Genomic DNA, 22,475 nt, shown 5'->3' with positions numbered 1-22,475 from the left:
AGCTCAAAGTTGAAGCAAACCAATATTTTTGAACCATACAAGATTACAAGATCAAATTTTTTGAATTTTGAAAAAAAAAATCGATCTTCCTTCTAAAATTTCTGGTAATCTTCAATGGAACTCGTGACGGTGTTGGGGAATGGGTTTAAAAAATAAGGTACGATAACTATCGGGTCGACGGTATTGTAATTCTAAAAAAAAACGTCGTACCGCGATTTAATTGACGTCATATCAATTCAATTGAAAATTAACGTTTCTCTGAAAAGAATTCATGCCAAATACGTTGTTTAAGACAATTTATCAGCATTGGAGATTCATAATGGTATGGCTGTGAAACTTTTTCTTCAGATTTTGAACGAGGCAAAGTCATGCGTATGATGGTAAGTTGATTTGTAAATTTTTTTTAACTATCTGATAACATATGTATCATAGTGATACATCTGGAACTCATATGTATCACTTTGATACATCTACACAAATATGCCTCCACTTGAAATTTAGTTCTGCATACAACGCACAATAATTCAGGGATTTATGTAAGTATGATTATTTGATGATTCATATATCTGGTGATTCATATAACTTGTGAATAATATAACTGGTATTTCATATAACCGTGATTCATATAGGTGATGCATATAAATAGTGTTTCAAATACCTGGTGATTCATATAACAGATTCGTATAACTGGTGATTCATATTAGTGATGCATATAACTGGTGATTCATATTGGCGATGCATATAACTGGTGTTTCATATAAATGGCGATTCATATTGTATATTAGTTAATTATTGATTCATATAGTAGGTTATTCATATAACTGGTTTTTTATGTTGGTGATTAATGTAACTGATGATTCATGTAATTAGTGATTCATATAGTTGGTGATTCATATAAATGGTGGTTTATATTGGTGATTTATGTAACTGATGATTCATGTAATTAGTGATGTATGTAGTTGGTGATTCATATAAATAGTGATTCATATTGATAATTTATGTAACTGTTGATGCAAATAACAAGTGATTCATATAACTGGTGATTCATATAAGTGATACAAATAACTAATTATTCTTGTAAGTGGATATTCATATAAATGGTGATCCATATCACTGGTTATTCATGTAATTGGATATTCATATAAATGATGATTCATATTGGTGATTCAAATGTTAGGCCTTATGCGAGTTTGATGTCTTCTACATTATGAGATCAGTAAATTAACACTTAGATGTGAGAATCCTGTGTTCTTGTTTAAACTGATGCTGGGGATATCTTTCAACTTTTTGTGATTCTTGCCGTACAAGAGTTTAAATAATTTCTGCATATATGTCGAGTCCATGGAGCATTATTTGATTTATCACGATTTGTATGGTTAGATTTGGTCCTAACTTTGCCTTATCCAGGAGAATTGTCTTCTTAATAATGGAGTATATAGATGATTCACTGTGGTTGGCTACTAATTTTAGCTCATGTAATGAGCAGGTCTTGAGTTTATTTGTATAAACAACAATTAGGCCTCAGTCCTAAATAAGTTGGGATCGGCTATATGAATCATCATTAACCATATTTATCCAATTAAAATTTCATCTCAAACCAGCATACTAAACCAAAACTTTAAGAGTTCTAGAAGCTCTCCAACTTTGTGTTGTCATAAAAGTCTCCTACTAAAGCTAAGAAACTCCTAGAAAACATAGGCCCTAAAGTAAACGTATTTACATGACTAAATATATTCCCCGTTGATTGGTATGGGCATATATTATATCTTTCCATTATGCCCCATCTTTATTTGTTTGGCAAAATAATTAAATTTTGTTTCTGCAACACATATATAAATATGTATCACGAACAATTATTTTTCAGATCTGAACATGTTGGAGGTTCCAGATATTTTTCAAATATGACTTTGTCGGAGGTTTCAATTTATTTTTTGCTTCGCACAGCAAAATATTATTGGATTGGAAGGTTTACCTGAAGTATCGATAACGGAAAACCAGCCGAAAATAACCTCACCATGAACAATTTTCTTTGTCGAAATAGTAGAACGATCAATTGGGTGAGCTAAACGGATATGATGTTATTTAATTTAATTTTTGAGAAAAATCATTAAACATAATAAGAAGAAAATGAAGATAAATTTAGGAGAAAAAAGTACCTTAATTAAAAAATGTGAAGAAGAAGAAGAAGAAGAAGAAGAAGAAGAAGAAGAAGAAGAAGAAGAGGAGGAGGGGGAGGAGAAAATTGTGGGATAAAATTGTGATCAAAATTTTGACGTTAATGTAGTCATTAATGTTGGAAGAGTTGGATAGAAACTGTTGCTTGAATTAAGGCATACAAAGAAGAGAAAATGAGTTATTTTTGGTAAAGAATCGGTTTCTTAGTTGTAGGTTTTAACTTGTATCTCAACTTTACCAACAAGTATGAAATGTTGGGATTTAAGTAATTTTTTAGAAGTGGGGGGATTTTTAGAAGTTTAGAAACTTATGTTGTTTATTTAGATATTTTTTTCTAACATAAATCCTAATAACACTCTCTCCCACTTCCTTAATTACTTTACTCTCTCTTCCGATTCATGTACATAAAAGACCGACATATACATAGAAATTTTTGCATATGGCAAGGCTGGCATATACATAACAAGACCAATTCATATACATAACAAGTATGAAAAGGCCGACATATACATAACAAAGTTGATTCATATATACAACAGGGTCGACATATACATAGAAAGCTATGCATCTGTATTTTTAGAGATAAATAGAATTTTTGTAATATGTTTGGAGAGATGAAATTTTTTATAATAAGTGAACTTAAGTTGTGGGTTTGTGTAATTTTTAGTTTGGTTTACTTCAAAGATTTTTAAGTACTTCTTCGTCTCATTTTATGTGTCATCCTTCGTTTTTAAATTCGTTTCAAAAGAATATTATCTTACTATTACTAGAAATAATTTTACTTTAAAACTGAATGATTTACAATCACAAATATCTAAGAATTATTTTAGATTGCACGTTTCAAAAGTCTTCTCTTTTTTTCTTCAATATCGTGTCAAGTCAAACGATGTCACATAAAATGAGATGAAAGGAGTAATATACTGTAAAAATTATTTACATACTTATATTTAGATAAAATACACCATCAAATCATCCAAATAATATCTAGGTTTACTAGTATGGAATGTAAACATCACCATACAATTGTGACTTCTAGTTTTGCTAGCATGGAATGTTTACATTTCTCACAGTTTTATGAATTTATTTCTTTTACATAGTTAGCTTTTGTTTATCCCCTCAGGAGATTCCACATTTTCGTTAGTTTTTTTTGGTGATTCAAACTCATAATTCAGAATTGAAAATGGAGGTGCTTACCATCCAACCAATCCCTAGTATCTTTTACACAGTTAATTTGCAATAAAAAAAAAAACAGTAAGAACAATTCAACTGGACAACAGTCAGTCAAAAGGTCAATGAGATCAGAAATCCATAACAGTTTAGTCAAATTTTATTCTATTGGAGGCCATCTTCGAAAACATTTCATTATACAATTTGGAAAAAAAAATGACCCTTTTTTTTTGTTTACATCCCGGGTGTCCTGTGCCCGTATTGAAGCCCCGATTAATTCGGATCGCACGTTGCAGGGCTCATTAAGGTGACAGCACTCCCAACAGAGTTTTCTCTATACCCAGAGTCGAACTCTCAACCTTTAGTTAAGGATGGAGCAGTCTCACCCACTGCACTACAACCCATGTTGGTGGGCTGCATATGTCACTACTACTATTACTTGTTGTACTGAAAAAAATATCCAACTGAAATTTAATTCTTGGTCAACACAAATTTCTATAAATTTGAAAGAGGAAAACTATAGTACAACCACTCACTTATATTGAAAGTCAGAGGAATTTTATTAATTGCAACATCTAGAAGTTCTTGGTTCGTAATTTTTGAATTTTCAACCCTTCTTCATTTGGCCAACATTGATTAAAAGTAGTAAGAAAATAAATATATTATCACTTTGAGAGGTGGTAAATTTAGCTCATGAAATATGATTCGTTTAATCCATTTAAGTTTGGTAGAGTCATTGAGCCATAAAGTTGCTTTTGCCTTTAACCAGTCGAACTTATGTCTAGTGGGACATAAGTTCTTAAGTGAAGTCTTGCTTCCATATAACTCGTGGAATATTATACTACGAAAAATATGAACTTATGTCCAGGATAACTTTTGTGTAAGCCAATAATAAACTTATTTACCCATCCAAATTCCGTTCAATCCACACATTTGACACCTCTAATCGCATTAGTCCCATAGCTATACTTGCAATATGTTAAGTTATTTTTGCAATATTATTGGCATCAACATTATCATATTGCAAATTACCATCAATAGCAACTTATCAAGCTAAATTTCTAATCGATGGTTAAATCATTTTCCACCTTTTGTCTTGGGGTGGAGTTAATAACTCAAATAGTCACTTAACTACTGGTTTTTATCTCACAAAGTCACTAAACTTTGAATATTACTAAGAAAGTCACTCAATTATTATATTTTAACCTAGAAAGTCACTCAACCTATTTAATTATTTTTAAAAAATGAAATTTATTTATGTGGAATTTTAATTTAAATATAAAATTCTAAAAAATAAAAGTGAACCTATTAATGATCACTTTATCCTTTTCCCAAAATTAAAGCCAGTAGAGTACTCACGTTCAGCCTCCATTAATAATCTTCTTTCACTTTCTATGATGTTGGAATTTCTCATTGAAATGTTAAGTCATCGATTCTTTTTCCTTTGTTCTTTTTGTTTTGTTATTTTCTTTTCTCTATGATCCCAAATTATTATATATTAATAGAAACTATAAGAATCCCAAAACCTCACATAATACGTATTACATTCGATTCTCAATAAATCAAAATTACATTTGAATCTCAATAAATTAGAATTGAAAGGATACAAACTTTGTAGGAACTGATACTCTTTTACAATTATTGCCTGTCTTCATCTTAATTCCCTTTCATATGCTAACTATCAAAAAACTACCAGTGATGCCAGAGCATCACGTAACGTCCTAGACAATGGATCTTTAGGAAGGGAGACATTTTCCTCTAAGCAGTTTTCTTTTACATGTGGATGATCTCGTAATATTTTGTGCTTTCAACTTAGCAGGAGCTTTTTTTTCGAGCTAAAAATAGAGCAGTTGATCTCCTAAATAGCATATTCATGACTTTGAGTATCACTTTCTATAATATCTAAATTTTATCACTCCAAACATACTTATCTGAACAATATATATCACCATTATTATTATACAAGATGAAGCAACTAATTATAGTATTAATTATGTTAGAAAGCAGAATTTACAACATTGAAAATAAGAAATTGGTTACTTAAGATATTTACCTCAAGAAAAGATAACACCAAATTAATGGTCAACCTTTGACGATTTTTAAAGAAAGGTAGTAGTAAAGGGAAAGGATAAATAAAAGGGTCTAAATTGGTTGTCTTTTATTTTTCTGAATTTTGTTTTTGAATTAAAATTTCACATAAGTAAATTTTATTTTAAAAAATAATTAAATAGGATGAGTGACTTTCTAAGTAAAAATTTTATAGTTGAATGACTTTCTAAGTAAAAATCAAAGTTGAGTAACTTTGTGAGATAAAAATACATAGTTGAGTGACCATTTGAGTTATTAACTCTCTTGGGGTATGCATACTCATATAATGGTAGTTTAGAGCCTTTCGTCAAATATTCTTATGGTTAAAATGTTAAATGTCTTTTTATGAGTGTATAACAATATTTAAAAACGTAAATACAAACGAAACATAGTAGTATTACATTTAAGTTTAAAAAAAAATTATATAATACGAAGCCAGTGAGCAATAAATTATGATGAAATGATAAGTACTAATCCTCCATTGTTAATCAGTTTTATTCGTTGACGTAAAGAAATGATAGTCTGGTAGACTAAAGCTCCCGCTATGCGTAGGGTTCGAGAAAGGATCTCATCACAAGGGTGTATTGTACGCGACCTTATCATACATTTCTGTCAAAGACTATTTTTAAAACTTGAACCCGTGACCTCTTGATCACATGACATCAATTTTGCCGGTTACGTCAAAACTCCCCTTCACCCATAGAGAAACCAAAAATAAAACAAAAAATTACACAAACTCAAAGTTCAAGTTTCACTTATTACAAAAAATCCCATCTCTCCAAACATATGACAAAATTCCATTTTTCTCTAAAAATCCATATACATAGCTTTCTATGTATATATCGGTCTTGCTATGTATATGAATCGACTTTTTTATGTATATGTCGGCCTTGTTATGTACATGCCGGCCTTGTCATACTGGTCATGTTTATGAATCGGCCTTGTTATGTGTATGTCGGCCTTGTCATATACAAAAGTTTCTACGTATATGTCGGTCTTGTCAGTGGCGGAGCCAGACTTTTCTTTTTGAGGGTTGAGAAGTAAATATACGGATTAGTCGAAGGAGGTTCAACATCTATAATACATACATAAAAATATTTTTGACTATATAAAAATAGTATAATTTTTTGACGAATGGGTTCGGACGAACTCCCTGAATTGCATGTGGCTCCACCACTGGGTCTATATGAATTGGGAGAGAGAGTAAAGTAATTAAGAAAGTGATCGAAAAGAGTGTAAATAATTTTAATAAGGTTGAGATTTAGGTTGTTTTTACGTAATAAAAAATAGGAGAATGTGCAATAAAGTAGAAAAGTTCACCGCATGACCTAGAAGGTCCAATAATAAATGAGATAGTCATACAACTATTTGGATGAGTAATTATGTGGCCACTCATCTTCGTGACTTAAATTCTATCTACCCAATTGAAACAAAGAACGCGGTATTGAAATGTTTGAATATATTTATTATACTCTTTCTTGTCTTTTTCATTCTCCCAAAAACCACAAATTCCCTTTAAAATCTTTTTTGTGTGTATGATTTTTGGTTTCACACCTACAATAAAAATGACAAAGATGATAATAATAATAATATATCAGTGTAATTTTATAAGTGAATTTTAAGATAGAATGTACGTAAATATAGTATAGAAGTCAATATTTCATCAATGAGTTCAAAATATACATAAGAACGTACATGGACTAATCAATGGGGGTTCGATACCTATCATATATTCAGAAAAAGTGGATGCTTGGGTGAATCTCTCAGAGCCAAGCTAGCTCCGCCCCTTTATAGATGTTATTCCCAAAAAAAGCACAATAATTGACTTGATATTCGAGTTAGAGTTGACTAATTCATTTCGTGCCTTGAGAATAAAACCCTCCTTATAGAGAAGGATTTCAGTTAGAGAATTTTAAATTTTAACTAACAATGAAGTAATACTTATCACTCCGTCATAATTTATCACTCAACCTCTGACTTTAAAATAAAGACAACATTTTTCTTATCGAAAACTCAATCATTAATGTAAAAAAAAAATGGCCAAATCAGCAAATGGGCCCCATTTTTTGAAAGTTTGAATTGGTCATACATTGGACTTTCCTAATTCTAGATTAACAGCGTTAAGCCAACAATGCCTCGTGCACATATGATGTTAGAAAGAGAAAGATTAATTCTAGACAGATTCCTAATGCATAATTAATTATTTTAGGTTGTTTTAGTACACCTAATTAGTTTGCTAATCACTCTTTCATGCACTATTGTTAGAGATTCAATTCAACTCATTTGGTCAAACATGATTAACGTATGTTAGAATTAGAGTGAGACATAGATTAGTGATGAATTAATGTTGTTTGTCTAATTATGGTTTGTCCTATGGGTTGTTTTCCTAATTTTGGGTCATGTTCTTTATTGAAGAGATATATATATTAGAATGAGGTGAGATTGTCAATAAGGTGATTCTGTACGCTCAAATTATTTAATTTTATCAAAAAATAACTAAATCGTTCATATTGTCTATGTTGGTGTAAAATGTCTATTTTATTACATCCTAATAGTTGAATGATCTTTGTAAAATTATTTAATGGTTTTCCTGATACTCAAGTTGAATGATTTTTCATTACAAAAGTAGTTTAGTAATTCTAATGCAACAAAATAATGATTTGAGTTGGCATTTGAGTGATAAGTACTTATTCATTGATCTAGAGAAAATAGTTTATTATTCCTCCCAATCTTTAGTCGAAATCTCAACTACACTCTCAACCTTTAAAGGTGACCTATTACCCCCTGAACTATTTTAAAGTGAAATTATTACCCCCTGAACGCTGACATATCAAGAGAGTGTGTTTCACTCTCTTTAAAGAGAGTGAGGACGATTTTTTTTATTAAAATATTATTGTTAATATTTCTCTATTTTCTTTTTTCATTTTTAATTATTCTTTTTCTTTTTTTCATTTTTAATTATTCTTTTTCTTTATTCATTTTCTTTCTTTCTTCTTCTTCATATCCTTCTTACAAACAATGACATCCAACAACTCATCAATGGCATTAAAAATTAATTTATCATTTTTCTTATCTCCAAGCACAAAATCGATTGGTTTCGACTTTAAATTCGTCGAAAATTTCAAAATAGGTATTGTTCATTATTTCCAACTTCAAGATTGTTGGAATTTTAAAATTGCTATTGTCCATTATTTACGACTTCAAAGCCGTCGTAAATTTTAAAATGAGTTAGAAAATCTCTGCAACAAGGATGATAATTTTGAATACCTCTCTTACCAAGACATTACAACTCAATTTTCAAAATCTTCCAAATAATAGTACTAATCTGCCTTCTCATGAGCAGAAATTACACATACATGCTCCCAAACAGGTTTAAGATTGTACACTAGACATATACATGGAATAGGAAACAAAAAACTATGCTTTAAGTACATCCCTTGAAGAAGAAAAAGAATCTGTCGCACCAGATTGTTCTCATACAAATTAGATTCCGAAAAAAATAAGGAAAAAGAAGCGTTTTGATAATATCTATGTTACAATCTCATTCATGTTTTTGCTAAGTCCTCTAAAAATATACACGACAAGTACACTAAGCTCCAGATTTGGGGATTTTGAATTGCTTCTTGACAAATTGAGAGGCCTCCGACTCTCCTCGATGACACAGGATCCTAAGGAGGGTCTTGGTATCAGCACCTAATTTGCCCCTTCCGCCCTGCATCTCTAACTCACTAGCAGGTCCATTTCAATTTTATTTTTTTAAAAACTGAAATGGAACTTAGATCTATTTCTTTGTTGTCTTATTCACTTTTGTGTTCATTGTTGGGGGAAGTTAAAGAGGTAAGAGAATTTGGTAAAAGAAAAGAGAATGAAATGGAAAAGGAAAGAAAAAAAAAAGAAAAAACATAATAAATAAAAAATGGTCTATTACAGTTGTTGGACCAAAATGACTTTTGAGATTGAAGAAAGAGAAGAAGATGAAGAGAAAGGAGAAAGATGAATTGAAAGGGAAATGAAGAAGGAGATGTAGAAGGAAAGATGAATAAAATAATGAAGTAATAATTGTAGAAAGAAATGAATAAAAAATTTATTAAAAAAATTAAATATATTTTACATGTGTCAAAAACGCGTTTATCTCACCTCTCAATATAAATGTGGTTGTGGATTTTTAGGGGTGTTATAATTTCAATTTTAAATAGTTTAGGGGCGTCATAAATTCAGTAAAAAAAGTTCAGGGGGTAATAGGTCACATTTAAAGATTGAGTGTGTAGTTGGGATTCGACTAAAGGTTGAAAGGGCAATAGACCATTTTCTCATTGATCTATAATAAAAAGTTTGAACGATATAAACTATAAAGTCATCTATAATAAAGAACAGTTTATCTCCAAAACTAAATTTTTTGGCGCAATATTATTATTAATGCATAAAGTGATTTCGTATTTGTACTTGAACATGTTGTTTGACTTTGATCTTTTGGAGAATCACTTTGCGCAAACTTGTTCTGATTTTGGACGCAATAAATTGAAATCTTAAAGCACCATCATAAATGTCACCGATTACCAAACACCGAATAATTTTTTTTAAAAAAAAAAACACTCAAATTTAATGTGTTTTCTTGTTAAATACTAACATGCTGTCATGCCATCACTTTTCCCATAAAAAAAGTTGAAGATAATAACAATTCTAATTTATGTGGTCGTGGAGATTATGAAAGCAAAGACAAAAAAAGTAAAAAAGATGGATATTGTAGAAAGAGATCTATAATTTATTTAGACGCTTACGTGGAGCTAAAATTTTTATTAAAGGAAATCAAAATATAAAAATGTAAATGCAAAAATCGGCCGAAGAATTCCACGTCTACTATGTACACATAAAATATAATTTCAATCATATAATAATACTCATAATTTTTCATCAATAGAGTTTAGATGAACGCTCTAACCCAAACTAGCTCCGTCCCTGGTTGTTGTGGTTTTTTTTTTTTTTTTTTAAAGTTGTGTTGAGGGGTTTTGCGGGGTGGGGTGGGGGGTTTGGATGTTTGAATTAGTCAGCATTTAGACCTTGTTTACTAAAAAATCTAGTCTACTGAAAAATAAACTCGTTTTCCACAGTCAACTTTCAAACTATGTTCCACTTCACCACTCACTTTTAAAAAAAAAAATTATTTTATTTTTTTTGTTCTCCACATATCATTTTCTTTAATTTTCACTTCCTTTTAAATTCACCTCCTTCTACTCTTTAATTTCCTCATCATCATTCTCTCACAATTCCCACCAAAAAAAAAAATTAGAAACTTCTCTTCTTCTTCTTCTTGAGAAACTTCTTAACATTTTATTTATGTAAAAAATAACCATAAGCACCTAAATTTTCACTAGCCATTTATTATTTTCAAGGTTATTTACATTTTTTACCTTGAAAAAAAAAATCAAGAAAATGGATTGTGGATTTAATTGGGAGTCTAATTCATTGATAAATGAATTAACACAAGGATTAGAACATGCTAAGCAATTAAGAGCTTCTTTTTCTTATGATAAAATTCAAGAATTGGATTTTCATTTGCAAATGATTTTTTCTTCTTTTGAAAAATCCTTGTCAATTCTCAAATGGAATGATACAGTAACACAAAGTCCATTACTTATAGCACCACTAGTGTCAACTGGTGCACCAGAATCTTCAATTTCTGTTGATGACAACAATAACAATAACGTATCTAGTGAAATTCCACACGTGGGGTATGGAGAGGGTACAGTGTACGCTGACGTTATCCCTAAAATTGATGATCAAGATTTCAAATATGTTTCAAAGAAGAGGTTAGATGATTTTTTCGAGTTGACTTCTAATATGGTTCACTTAGCTAATAGTTAGTATCTTAGAAAGTCACGTTTTTTTCTTTTGTAGAAAACAGATGCCTACATGGAGTGAACAAGTGAGAGTTAATGCAGAGAATGGATATGAAAGGCCTACTGATGATGGATTTAGTTGGAGAAAATATGGACAAAAAGATATTCTTGGTGCTAAATATCCCAGGTGATTAATTAATCAGTTTCTTTGTGAAGTCATAAAACTTGAAAATTTAATTAAAGGGGTACCAACTTTTTAACATTCTGGATAAAAAAACAAAAAAAGTTTTTGACTGAAAATTTCAAAATTTTGAGAACCCTTTTAGTATTTCTCTCTTGTAGAACTGTCAAAATGGGTTGGTTTAGTTCAGCCCAGCTTAGTCCTCACGGATTTGGAATTTGGCAACCTAAGATGGGCCGGTCCTTCAAAATTCCAGCCCGGCCCACCTCAATAGTCTATGTTATGAAATTTGACGGGCTAGGATGGGCCTTTGGGCCTGGCCCAACCTCAAGAGCAAGCGAGCTTATTTGGGTGGAGCCTATTTAGCCCTTGCCAACTCAATTCACACAGGCTGGGTTGGGCTACACTGGCCTCGTGGATCAAGTTCATTTTGACGGCTCTGGTAAATAATGTAAGAGACCATAGTCCTTTCTTCTAACGGGGAGATTTTCATATGTTTGCAGGAGTTACTACAGATGCACCTATAGACTAATGCAGAATTGTTGGGCAACAAAGCAAGTGCAAAGGTCTGATGATGATCCTGCACTATTTGAGATCACATACAAAGGGTCACATACTTGTAACCAAACTTTTCACTCTGCTACACAACTAAAATCACCAGAGAAACATAAACTCAAGAAACAAGCCAACAATCCAAGAACAATACAATCGAACCAAATGCTCGCAAACTTTCAAGCAAATTTGAGAGTGAATATAAATGATTTGGACAAGAAAGAAGCAACAAGTTCCTTCCAATTTTCACCTACATTCTCTGGGTTCGTAGGCGAAAATCTGCATTTTCAGAGGTCACAAGATGATGATAATTTGGTTGGGGGATATTCACTATCTTTTGTCTCTCCTACAACCCCTGAATCAAGTTACTTCTCATTACCAAGCTCCCATATGAATGATTCGCGGAGAATTCACAACGTGCACCATTCAGAATCAGACCTCCCTGATTTGTTCTCAGCCAACACTTCATCAACAAGTTCTCCAATTATAGGCTTGGAGTTTCCACTTGAACGTGTGGAGCTAGATCCAAATTTTCCATTTCATAACTCAGAATTTTTCAGATAAAATGTCCAAAAAGGACAATGAAAATGAATAGGCTTTTATCACTGAATTCTATTTTTAATGTAGTATAGAAGTGCTTGTACAAATTAACTAGAAAACTTGCCAAGGGTAGTAACAAGTTACAATATTGTATCAATAGCATAGTAATTTTTTAAAAAAAATTTCAAGCACATTCTTGCAAGACTGCCTGAATGTTGTTCATCAATTTCATCTATGGCGAAAAAGCTAAGCTTGGTTTTGTTCCCTCAAATAACATATGAGTTTGACACAAGTAGAATACAATTGTTTGAAGTTGTCTGTTTCATGGGAATAACCGAACCACTTCTACAAAATGCTAGTACCAAGCAACTGCTTCGGAGCCAAGATGACACACCTATCATAAGTAAATAGGTTTCGGTTGTTCAATCATTTGTTCATTCCATGCCAGACCAAGCAGGGTTAGGAGAACTTGATGAAACTCAAAACTGGAAAAGGAAAACCATACTAAACCAAAACAACAATGGGCTCAAACAAGTTCATAATGTCAGATTATGAAGAGTCATATTCGGAATTTACATATCCCCACGAACCAAGAGATGAAGTCTAGGCTATCCACACATAGAAACAGCCGAAGCAGGATATGCTTTGAATTCTAGGCTATCCACCCGAGTTTAAGTCTAGGCTTAGCAAAATGATATGCCTGATGATAAATCAGTAACATGGATAACCACAGAACCTTGTTCAAGCTTGAATGCGAAAATCACATAAGTGGCCTAGCTAGTTGGCTCTAATATCGCTTGTTCATGCCAAACCCCGTTCAAGTTGCACTGCCACAAGCGAACTACACCATCACTCCCAGTAGTAGCAAGTGTCATCCCACTCATGTCCCATTCCATCTGCCATACCTGCATGATACAAAAACAAAAATGGTATAAATCAATGTGTAAAGTTTCTAGCCAATCGACTTAGAGAAATGGCAAATGATAAAACTTGGAGATCAGGGGGATGTAGGATCAATCAACAGTGTGATCTGAGCGTTAAAAACAAAACAAATTAGTACTTTACTAGCTTGTCAAACTTTGTCATCAAGAAACTCAAAATAGATTGGTACTACTGGCCCTACTACTTTTGGATTTAGACGTTAATTGATTTACAGGCAAAAGCTAAAATAAATAGTGTACCTCGCTGTCATGAGTAGAGAGCATTGCAACCTTCTCCACTGAGAGCCTTCCATCAGGGTCAGGATTTGATCCAACATGCCATAACGCAATTTCCTTGCAAGTAGCAACAGCTATCAACTCGTACGGCCTGAAAAAGGAAGTTTTATATTAGAAAGCGCATATAACAAACTAAACAGAAATTTCAATTCTTTGCTATGCATGACTAGACACCACTGGTGAATCCCAGCACTGAGAAATTTTAAGCTACTTAATCATTGAACAATTCTAGCTTCATCTCAGTCGAACAGTCAAGTGTATAGCATCTGCCTTATCTATAACAGATAATACAAAGCAGATACTGTACACACAACTAAACAGGTTTGAATAAGTCGTAATTTATTCAATGATAAGATACAGTATCTGCATCATATATGCCTAAAATGGGCAGAGACACCTATGGGTTGCGCATAGTATGTACAATGGAAATCACTCACTCAACCTGATTAATGGGGGAACTTTCTGGTATTAGAACTCCCTAATACCACTGCTAATGTTCAGATATGCTTTAAACATGATTATAAAAAGTTCTCTTGGAAAAAAAATGGAGCAAGCATAACCAGCATTTACACCCTGTACAGCTTTTCTTGTTCTTTAATTGAGATTATACATTTTTCACTACCGGCAGTGTTTGGTTATATGGTTTTAAGGAGGATGTTGTCAAGGGCAAACCTTCCAATATTTGGTGCCCATGCAACAGTAGAGACTGGATCACCTTTATCTTCAGGTAAAGCTAATTCTGCAACTGGAAGCCATCTCTGATGATCCTGGTCGAATTCCCAAACCTGTGGAAATCTATGATATGATGACATTACATATGTCCCATAAGAGACCAAGTATACTAACAGCTTTAAAGACCATCTACTACATCATAGCAGCTTAAGATTTCAAGATTTACATCTTCAGACTTTGTGAATATCAAAATAAATACATCTTAAGTTGCATAACTTGCTTAAACTTCATTCATAATCAAAAAGAAGCAGAATGTAACAAATTCACAACCGAGTTTTAGCTAATGAAGAAAGAAGATATAAATAGAACCAATTAAGGAATTTGGAGCGCAACTCTTGAAGTTAACATTAAGAAAGGAACTCGCCATACCTTGGAGGAGTTCAGTTGCGGCACATCAGAATCAAAACCCAAAACAAAGCTTGATTGCTGGAGTTCCCCTTTAAAGGGATTCCAAGCAATAGAAGCCGATTTGCATGAAACATTTCCAAATTTAGATAAAGATTCAATGACATTCTGAAATTCAGCCTACAAAAAGAAGACTAAAAGTTAGCCTCTGCATTTTTTAGTAACATTCATAGTGTGTCACCTATAAGATCTATAGTCAGGAGAGTTAAAAATGTTATCTATAGTGGTCAATATCAGGGTTTAGATAGTACAAGTAAAAGGACAGCCCAGTGCACTAAAGCTACCGCTTTGCGCGGTGTCCGGGGAAGGGCCCCACCACAAGGGTGTATCGTACGCAGCCTTACCTTGCATTTCTGCCAGAGGCTGTTTCCAAGGCTTGAAGTACTGGAAGACTCTAGATACATGGCTTTTGAAGCAGAAAGTCAAAGAAGCAGACTGTAGATACACACCTGCAACTGCCAATTCTTCAAGTCAAATGGGTCTAGGAGCTCAAACACTTTCACTTGACCATCTGAATACGCAGCAACCTATGTGAAAGAAAATAACGTAATATGTCATCGAAATGATTTATGCAGTCATACAGACTAAAGCTAAGGACAGAAAACCACGAGTCACTGCACCAAGCAGTTTTATCTCAACATTGTCTATCCAGTGAAATCGAAGAAAAAACAAGGAACATAGCATCAGAAGAAAAGCTCAACAAATTAAATGCTTTGCAAGTAAAATAAAGTGAGAACACAATGTACATTTATACATTGACCACTCTGCTTTATCATGTCCTCCCTGGGGATCCCAACTAACATATTCAAGTGGCATTTACAACACTTTGGCCTCACATATTTCCAATTGCAAAATAAAGAGTAGAGATCTTTCCTCGAAACTATATTCAAGACTGCGAGAATGTCTGAGGCCTAGAGATGGAGTACGATGATTCCGTTATATAAAAACAAGGGGGACATTCAGAGTTGCAACAACTATAGGGGTATTAAGTTGTTGAGTTATACTATGAAAATTTGGGAGAGGGTGGTTGAACGGAGATAGAGGAGGATCATGTCCATTTAGGAGAATCAGCTTGGTTTTATGCCTGATCGCTCGACGACAGAGGCAATCCACCTGGTGAGGAGATTAGTGGAGCAGTATAGGGAAAGAAAGAGGGATTTGCACATGGTGTTCATCGACCTGGAGAAGGTTTATGACAAAGTCCCTAGGGAGGTTCTTTAGAGATGCTTGGAGGTGAAAAGGGTACCGGTGGCGTACACCAGAGCTATTAAGGACATGTACGATGGAAGAAAAACTCGGGTGCGAACGGCGGGAGGAGACTCAGCGCACTTTTCGGTTGAGACGGGGTTGCATCAGGGTTCGACTCTTAGTATGTTCCTATTTGCGCTGGTGATGGATGTGTTAATGCGGAGTATTCAAGGTGAAGTGCCTTGGTGTATGTTATTTGCAGATGATGTAGTGTTGATTGATGAGACGCGGGGGGGAGTGAATGAAAAATTGGAGGTATGGAGGCAAACCCTAGAATCTAAGGGGTTCAAGTTGAGTAGGTCTAAGACGGAGTATTTCGAGTGCAAGTTTAGTGACTTAAGGCAGGACGACGAAGTGGTGGTGAGGTTGGATTCTCAAGCTGTATGTAAAAAGGATAGTTTTAAGTATCTTGGATCTATGATTCAGGAGAATGGTGAGATTGACGAGGATGGTTGGATGAAATGGAGGCTCGCCTCTGGAGTGTTGCGTGATAGGAAGGCGCTCCTTAGGCTTAAAGGCAAATTCTACAGAGTGGCAGTCCGTCCAGCCATGTTGTATGGAGCGGAGTGTTGGCCTATCAAGAACTCCCATATTCAAAAATTGAAGGTAGCGGAAATGAGAATGTTGCGCTGGATGTGTGGGCTTACAAGAGGGGATAGAGTTAGGAATGAGATTGTTCAGGAGAAGGTGGGAGTGGCTTCGATGGAAGACAAGATGCGGGAAGAAAGGGTGAGATGGTTTGGGCATGTGATGAGGAGGGACGCGGATGCCCCGGTTCGCAGGTGTGAGAGGCTAGCCTTGGATGGCTTCAGGAGGAGTAGACGGAGGCCGAAGAAATACTGGAGGGGAGTGATTAGACATGACATGGAGCAGCTTCAACTTACTGAGGACATGACCCAAGATAGGAAGGTATGGAGGTCGCGGATAAGAGTAGAAGGCTAGGGTGAGTACATGGGTTGTAGCAAGTAATTAGGAGAGTCCCTGTTTTAGCTGGGGTAGTAATCGTAGGCCTGTGTCGATAGGTAGGAGCCGCTAGTCAGGAGAGACTTGGTGTGGTGGGTGGCTTTGGCCTGTGAGTGTAGGTTACTACTAGGCGGGTACACTATTCCAAATTTCGTTTTTCTTATTTCTTATAGCTCTTAGTTCCCCTATCCTGTATTGCTCTGAGTTCTATTTTACTATTTCTGATTCTTTACTTCTGTTAAGCCACCCATCCTGCTTCACATTTCATTACCTTTTTTTTTTTATCTTGAGTCGGGGGTCTATCAGAAACGGCCTCTCTACTTCTCCGGAGGTAGCGGTATGAACTGCGTAAATTTTACCCTCCCCAGACCCCACTGTGTGGGAATACACTGGGCTTGTTGTTGTTGTATCTTTCCTCGAAACTTCAAAAAGGAAAAGAGAAAAAGAAACTTGTGAACTTTTCACTTAGTACCATTGTGATCTTGTTCAAGAAAGCAACTTTTTTCTCCTTTTTAGGTACTCTTGACAGGACATTTCGGAGCAAAATAACAAACAACAACAACAACAACATACCCAGTGTATTCCCACACAGTGGGGTCTGGGGAGGGTAAAGTGTACGCAGACCATACCACTACCTCCGAAAAAGTAGAGAGGTTGTTTCCGATAAACCCACGGCTTAGAACCGATAACAGTATAGCAAATAACAAAACATATATGCGTATAGACTAGTACAGTATGCAAAATAAACTAACACCAGTATCCACAAGGTAATACAACAGCCACCAGATACTACTAAAAAACTATCTAACCGAAAACATAGACATCACTCAACACCCACGAACAAGAAACTTCAAACACAAATAAAGAAACGCTCCCACCTATGTTGATTGATGTGCCTCCTGATCAACAACTAGAAGAACTCTCTCTAGTACCTCAAGCAGATTATGACAAGAGTTTGCAGATTATGACAAGAGTATTACTGTGGGAAGATTGTATCGGGCAACACCTCACCTCATAGATGCTCCCCTTCTTTTCTTCCAGATAAATTCATTAACTACCCCGATCAACATTACAAGGACTTGGGGAAGAAGTTACTTAAAAGAATAATTCACCATCAGACTCCTAAAAAAGGCTTCAATTTTTTAGACCAATGATATTATAGATAAATGAAATTATTAATAAATAATAAGCAACTTTCGCATTGTAAGTTCCCTGTTATTCAGTTAACAGATTATCAGAGGTGATTTTAACAATTTAAGAAAACAAAAAAAAAACAGTACCAGTTATGTTGAAGAAATTTTAGACGCGATATAAATTTTTCAATCAGTAAGCACATCGCTCTAGGAAGTAACAAGAAATCAACCCCAATGCTGCAGCAAAGATCAAGGGAAAAAAGGGGAAGTAACATCTCCATTAAGGGCAAGCAAAAACTTCTATTTTTCTGACAGAAATACATTTGACATCTCAGTTAAGGGCAAGCAAATTTTTTACTGATCCTGCAGAGATACATACAACAATAGACTGTTCATGACTACTGAGATTCCATCATAATGCATTTAAAGCACTATGTACATGAAAGAGAAATACAACACAACCATCTCTTTGTTCTAATCCTTTGCACCTTGAAACCCCCAAGTCTTCCCCCAGCTATTCAAAGAACTGCTATCATATTCAATGTCAAATCATAGACAGTTACGACTAATCTAACTCACCAGTTTCAGACTTGTATGGAAGACTCCAAACTGAACATCCAGAACTTGGGATGAGATTCTGTCAAAGCGTTTGCACAGTTTCCACTGAGGCAGCTCTGAATCTAAAGAATAGATACTCATTGTAAGTCTCTAATTAAGTGTCTAAGAAAAAACAAAAAGCAAAAACAGGTGAAATTATTGTCAGAAGTAAGATTTGAGAAAGTATTTACACACAAACTAAAAACCTAGGGGATTAAAGAACGACTATGAAAGCAAGTAACAGAAAGAAGGCTAAGATTTAGCATTATAGTTTCACTGATAATAGGGAACAGAGATTATCAATAAGAATTAAAGGAAAAGATTTTTCTTCACATTTACTCTTGCCAAAAACGATAGAAAAGAAAGAACAAATACCACAAAGAACCAAAATATATTCTTCAATTCCATATCAGGTTTCCTGTTTAGATTTCTTTTGTTCAATATTTCATAAACATTTGTGGAAACGGAGAACAAGTTTTCTTTTACTTCTTTTTCCTGTATCTAGAGATTGAAACGAAAGAAACCAAAGATTTCACATTGACTATCTACATTCGTCAGCAAAAAATCCCATGCAACAAAGAAGGTGAAAAGGCACACATAACATAATGTTGAGCTTAGCTTCATAACAATAGTTTCATCAACAAATGCAGAAGAGATGTGTCGTTACCTTCAACTACCTCCTCCCACAACAACAAACTTCCATCAGCACAAATGCATGCAACTGCATCCCCATATTCTGGTGGAGCCCAAACAACTTTTACAGTGCTGGATTCATGCACCTAATCAAGGTGTCAAAAGTTGAAACGTAAACGCACAATTTATAATCATAATTAATTTTTTTCTTAGGTAAGCGAAAGAAATCTTTTTATAAGCTTGCTACTTAGCAGTGCGTTAGTGCTGGAGTTGGAGAATACAGAAAGGACTAACCAGTTACAGTTTCTCTTCCTTCTGAAGATGGTTTATATAATTCATCAATTTTTCAATTTCATACTCGATCTTAGATTACATCAGAGCAAAAGAGTGTGCCATTAAAAATGTCAAACTGAAAAAACAAAAGCAGGAATGAACTTTAACTGATTCGGATTAGTTATGTCTTCTACTTCTAATAGTTATCCTCAAAAGTTCAACCTTTTCACAAAGACCATTAACATCCAAAATTGCGTCCTTTTGGAGCGTAATTCGATAATGTTACTTGCCAGTTTATTAACATAGAAAAATTATGGTACCTGTTGCCTATACAAGAAGCATGGGAAGACATGGCTCATCTCTTATTACATTATTACTTTGCTTCAGATATGTTGTATTTAGTATATCAGTCTTCAACAATTCAGTTGGTGATACCTTATACAGTGGCAGATACGCTACCGTATTGGACGATTACCAAATTAGAGAAAAAAAAAGCTAGTAAAGTCTGCTTCTTTTTGCATTTTCTTGGCTTCTTAAGAAATAGGAGAACTTTTTACGGAGTCTAAAGTCTGATATTTAGAGTCAAATGTTCCCTTTCTTTTGTGGGGGTTATAATCCTCACTATCTCATGTGGGCTACTCGAAGAAATCACCTCGTGTGGCGACCTCATGATTTTACCAACTTCATTGACCACTAGGCCAATCACCCTCACTATCCCACCTAGCCGACCCAATTATCTCGGATTGATGAGATAAATTGATGCATAATCGTTCCATTTTCTGTGCAGCAAATTCAACATATATAAACTAATACATAAACAGAAACTCAAACTTTCAACATGCACATCTAGACACCTCAACTTGGTCTCAACTGACAACTAAATTTTCCAGCTCATCCCCACCGTGTCTCATGTACACCAGAAGCTGACGTGACACATAAATTTCGGAGGTGTCTAGATGATCATTTTGTAAGTTGGAGCATTCAACCAACACAATAAAGACTATGTTGAGGTGTCTAGGCATACATTCTCAAAGTTGGAACGCTTCATTGCATCCGAGGCCAAGTTCGAGTGTCTATTTATGTACTATGTCTAATTCATTAGATTCTTAGGGTGCTACTACATTAACAGTAAAGTTATCACCACATCAATCTATGCCAAAAGAATTCTCTTTCCCACCACAATAATAATAATAACAACACTTCAAATCTACAAGAAAAATGCACTCCATCCATCCCATTTTACGTGTAACTCTTTCCTTTATAGTCCGTCCCAAAACAATTTCACCTTACTATAATTAGAAACAACTTAGCTTTAAAATTCCCTTTTTCTTCCTAAGTGTCAAGTCGAATAGTGCCACATAAAATGAGACGGAAGTGTACGACAGAACTAAAACAAGTTCACATGAAAATTGAGTTAATTTTTTTTTCGAACCTTGAATTTAGAGGAGCAATTGAAAACGGATGAAGCCGGGTCAGTAGAATCAAATACGGATAAAGATCCATTACTTGAACCCGCAACTAATCTATGACCCGAATAATTCCATGCAGTACATGTTGTACCTTCTTCCAGATTTATAATCGCTTTATCCATTCTTCCTTCTTTCGCCAATGTACAACTCTCTTAAGCTAAAATCTGTTGCTTTTGCTTTACTGGTTCTTAAACTTCAAGGTTTTTGGCGGCTACTTGTTTTCTTTTAAATTACATAAACCTCCCCTCTAGTTTCAAGTATTACATTAAGCTCCTTTAAAGTAATGGAAAATGGTAAAATGGTCCCTTATGTTTGACGGTAAGTTTAAATAGTCTCTTAATATTTATAATGAATTGTTTTGATACTTTAAGTTTGTCAAAAGTTAATAATTTTAGTACGTTGTCCATGGAGAGTCTTTTCCTTTGTGAACATGCCCATAAGACACGAAAAAAGGATCAAAATTTGAGCTTCTACACGCTTTAATACAAGCTAACATAACATAAACATACACCTTAACTTATCATAGTTTCACAAATCTCCACCCTACAAAGTAATTACAAAAAATTCAACTAATTATATATCTTCGCTGGATGTGTCGGGGCTAATTATGTATCTCGATAGGACCAACATTAGAAAAAATATATCGGGAGTTAATTATTTATCTTTGCAAAGAAAAAGTTGTATCTTTATTGATATATCAGGAGCTAATTTAAAATAAAGAAGCCCCGGTCCCATGATGTCTTACACGTCTTTTTTGACCCTGTTAAGGCAACTTTCTTTCTTCGGATAGTGAAGTCACTCTGATTTGTGTTTGACTTGAAGCTTACTCAAATATTTCAATAACTAGTTTAGGTGTATGTGTCTCGCGCGTGTACCTCAGTTTATCAAGTTCAAATGTTGCACTAAATAGGATATTTATTTAAATAATAAAGATGAATACAATAATTAAATTCAACATCTTTTAGAGATTTAATTAATTAAACCTAACCTTTACCAAAAAAAATTGTCAAAACCAATCGACATTCATCTGCCACCTATAAATTGCAACAAAACAATGCGATGATAGAGTCATCAAAATAATATAATTAAATCTAACCTTTACACAAAAAAATTATTTAAAGTCGTCTGACACTCATCTATCACCTGTGAACTGTAATAAAATAATACAATAATAAAGATATCAAAATAATACAACTAAACTTAACCTTTACACGGAAAAAATCTCAAAATAGAGATATAAATACAATACAATTAAACCTAACCTT

The 22,475-nt window shown here is 34.1% G+C and overlaps 2 protein-coding genes and 1 non-coding gene across 3 annotated transcripts; 1 reads left to right on the top strand and 2 right to left on the bottom strand.

The window, feature by feature from the left end:
• Window positions 1-10,609: 10,609 nt before the first annotated feature.
• On the top strand, window positions 10,610-12,766 carry LOC107855321 (probable WRKY transcription factor 53). The gene is made up of 3 exons (XM_016700324.2): window positions 10,610-11,237; window positions 11,326-11,454; window positions 11,952-12,766. The coding sequence occupies exons 1-3, from the start codon at window positions 10,861-10,863 to the stop codon at window positions 12,562-12,564; spliced, it is 1,119 nt and encodes a 372-aa protein (XP_016555810.2). The 5' UTR covers window positions 10,610-10,860; the 3' UTR covers window positions 12,565-12,766.
• A 297-nt stretch (window positions 12,767-13,063) lies between these two features.
• LOC107855322 (protein SEH1) lies at window positions 13,064-21,416 on the bottom strand. The gene is made up of 8 exons (XM_016700325.2): window positions 21,174-21,416; window positions 19,503-19,614; window positions 18,818-18,918; window positions 15,344-15,421; window positions 14,859-15,014; window positions 14,430-14,542; window positions 13,722-13,848; window positions 13,064-13,445 (listed from the first exon to the last, which is right to left on the bottom strand). Exons 1-8 carry the CDS (start codon window positions 21,330-21,332, stop codon window positions 13,314-13,316), a joined length of 978 nt encoding a protein of 325 aa, XP_016555811.2. The 5' UTR covers window positions 21,333-21,416; the 3' UTR covers window positions 13,064-13,313.
• LOC124892482 lies at window positions 17,994-18,132 on the bottom strand. Its single transcript, XR_007050275.1, has one exon. It is a non-coding gene; the product is annotated as a small nucleolar RNA snoR104 (small nucleolar RNA).
• Window positions 21,417-22,475: the final 1,059 nt, after the last annotated feature.

Source organism: Capsicum annuum, chromosome 1 (genome assembly GCF_002878395.1).
Source record: "Capsicum annuum cultivar UCD-10X-F1 chromosome 1, UCD10Xv1.1, whole genome shotgun sequence".
In the NCBI taxonomy this organism is placed as follows: Eukaryota; Viridiplantae; Streptophyta; class Magnoliopsida; order Solanales; family Solanaceae; genus Capsicum; species Capsicum annuum.
The sequence above is the reverse complement of the archived record's forward strand: the minus strand, read 5'-3'. Positions and strand labels throughout refer to the sequence as shown.

What these genes read in the sequence shown, in the direction of transcription:
- LOC107855321 (XM_016700324.2), top strand. Translation starts at nt 10,861, where the DNA reads ATGGATTGTGGATTTAATTGGGAGTCTAATTCATTGATAAATGAATTA. An exon ending in AAATATGTTTCAAAGAAGAG is followed by an intron (nt 11,238 to 11,325) that starts GTTAGATGATTT and finishes TTTCTTTTGTAG; the next exon opens with AAAACAGATGCCTACATGGA. An exon ending in CTTGGTGCTAAATATCCCAG is followed by an intron (nt 11,455 to 11,951) that starts GTGATTAATTAA and finishes ATATGTTTGCAG; the next exon opens with GAGTTACTACAGATGCACCT.
- LOC107855322 (XM_016700325.2), bottom strand. Translation starts at nt 21,332, where the DNA reads ATGGATAAAGCGATTATAAATCTGGAAGAAGGTACAACATGTACTGCA. An exon ending in CGCAACTGAACTCCTCCAAG is followed by an intron (nt 14,543 to 14,858) that starts GTATGGCGAGTT and finishes AGATTTCCACAG; the next exon opens with GTTTGGGAATTCGACCAGGA. An exon ending in TCTCTACTCATGACAGCGAG is followed by an intron (nt 13,446 to 13,721) that starts GTACACTATTTA and finishes TGTATCATGCAG; the next exon opens with GTATGGCAGATGGAATGGGA.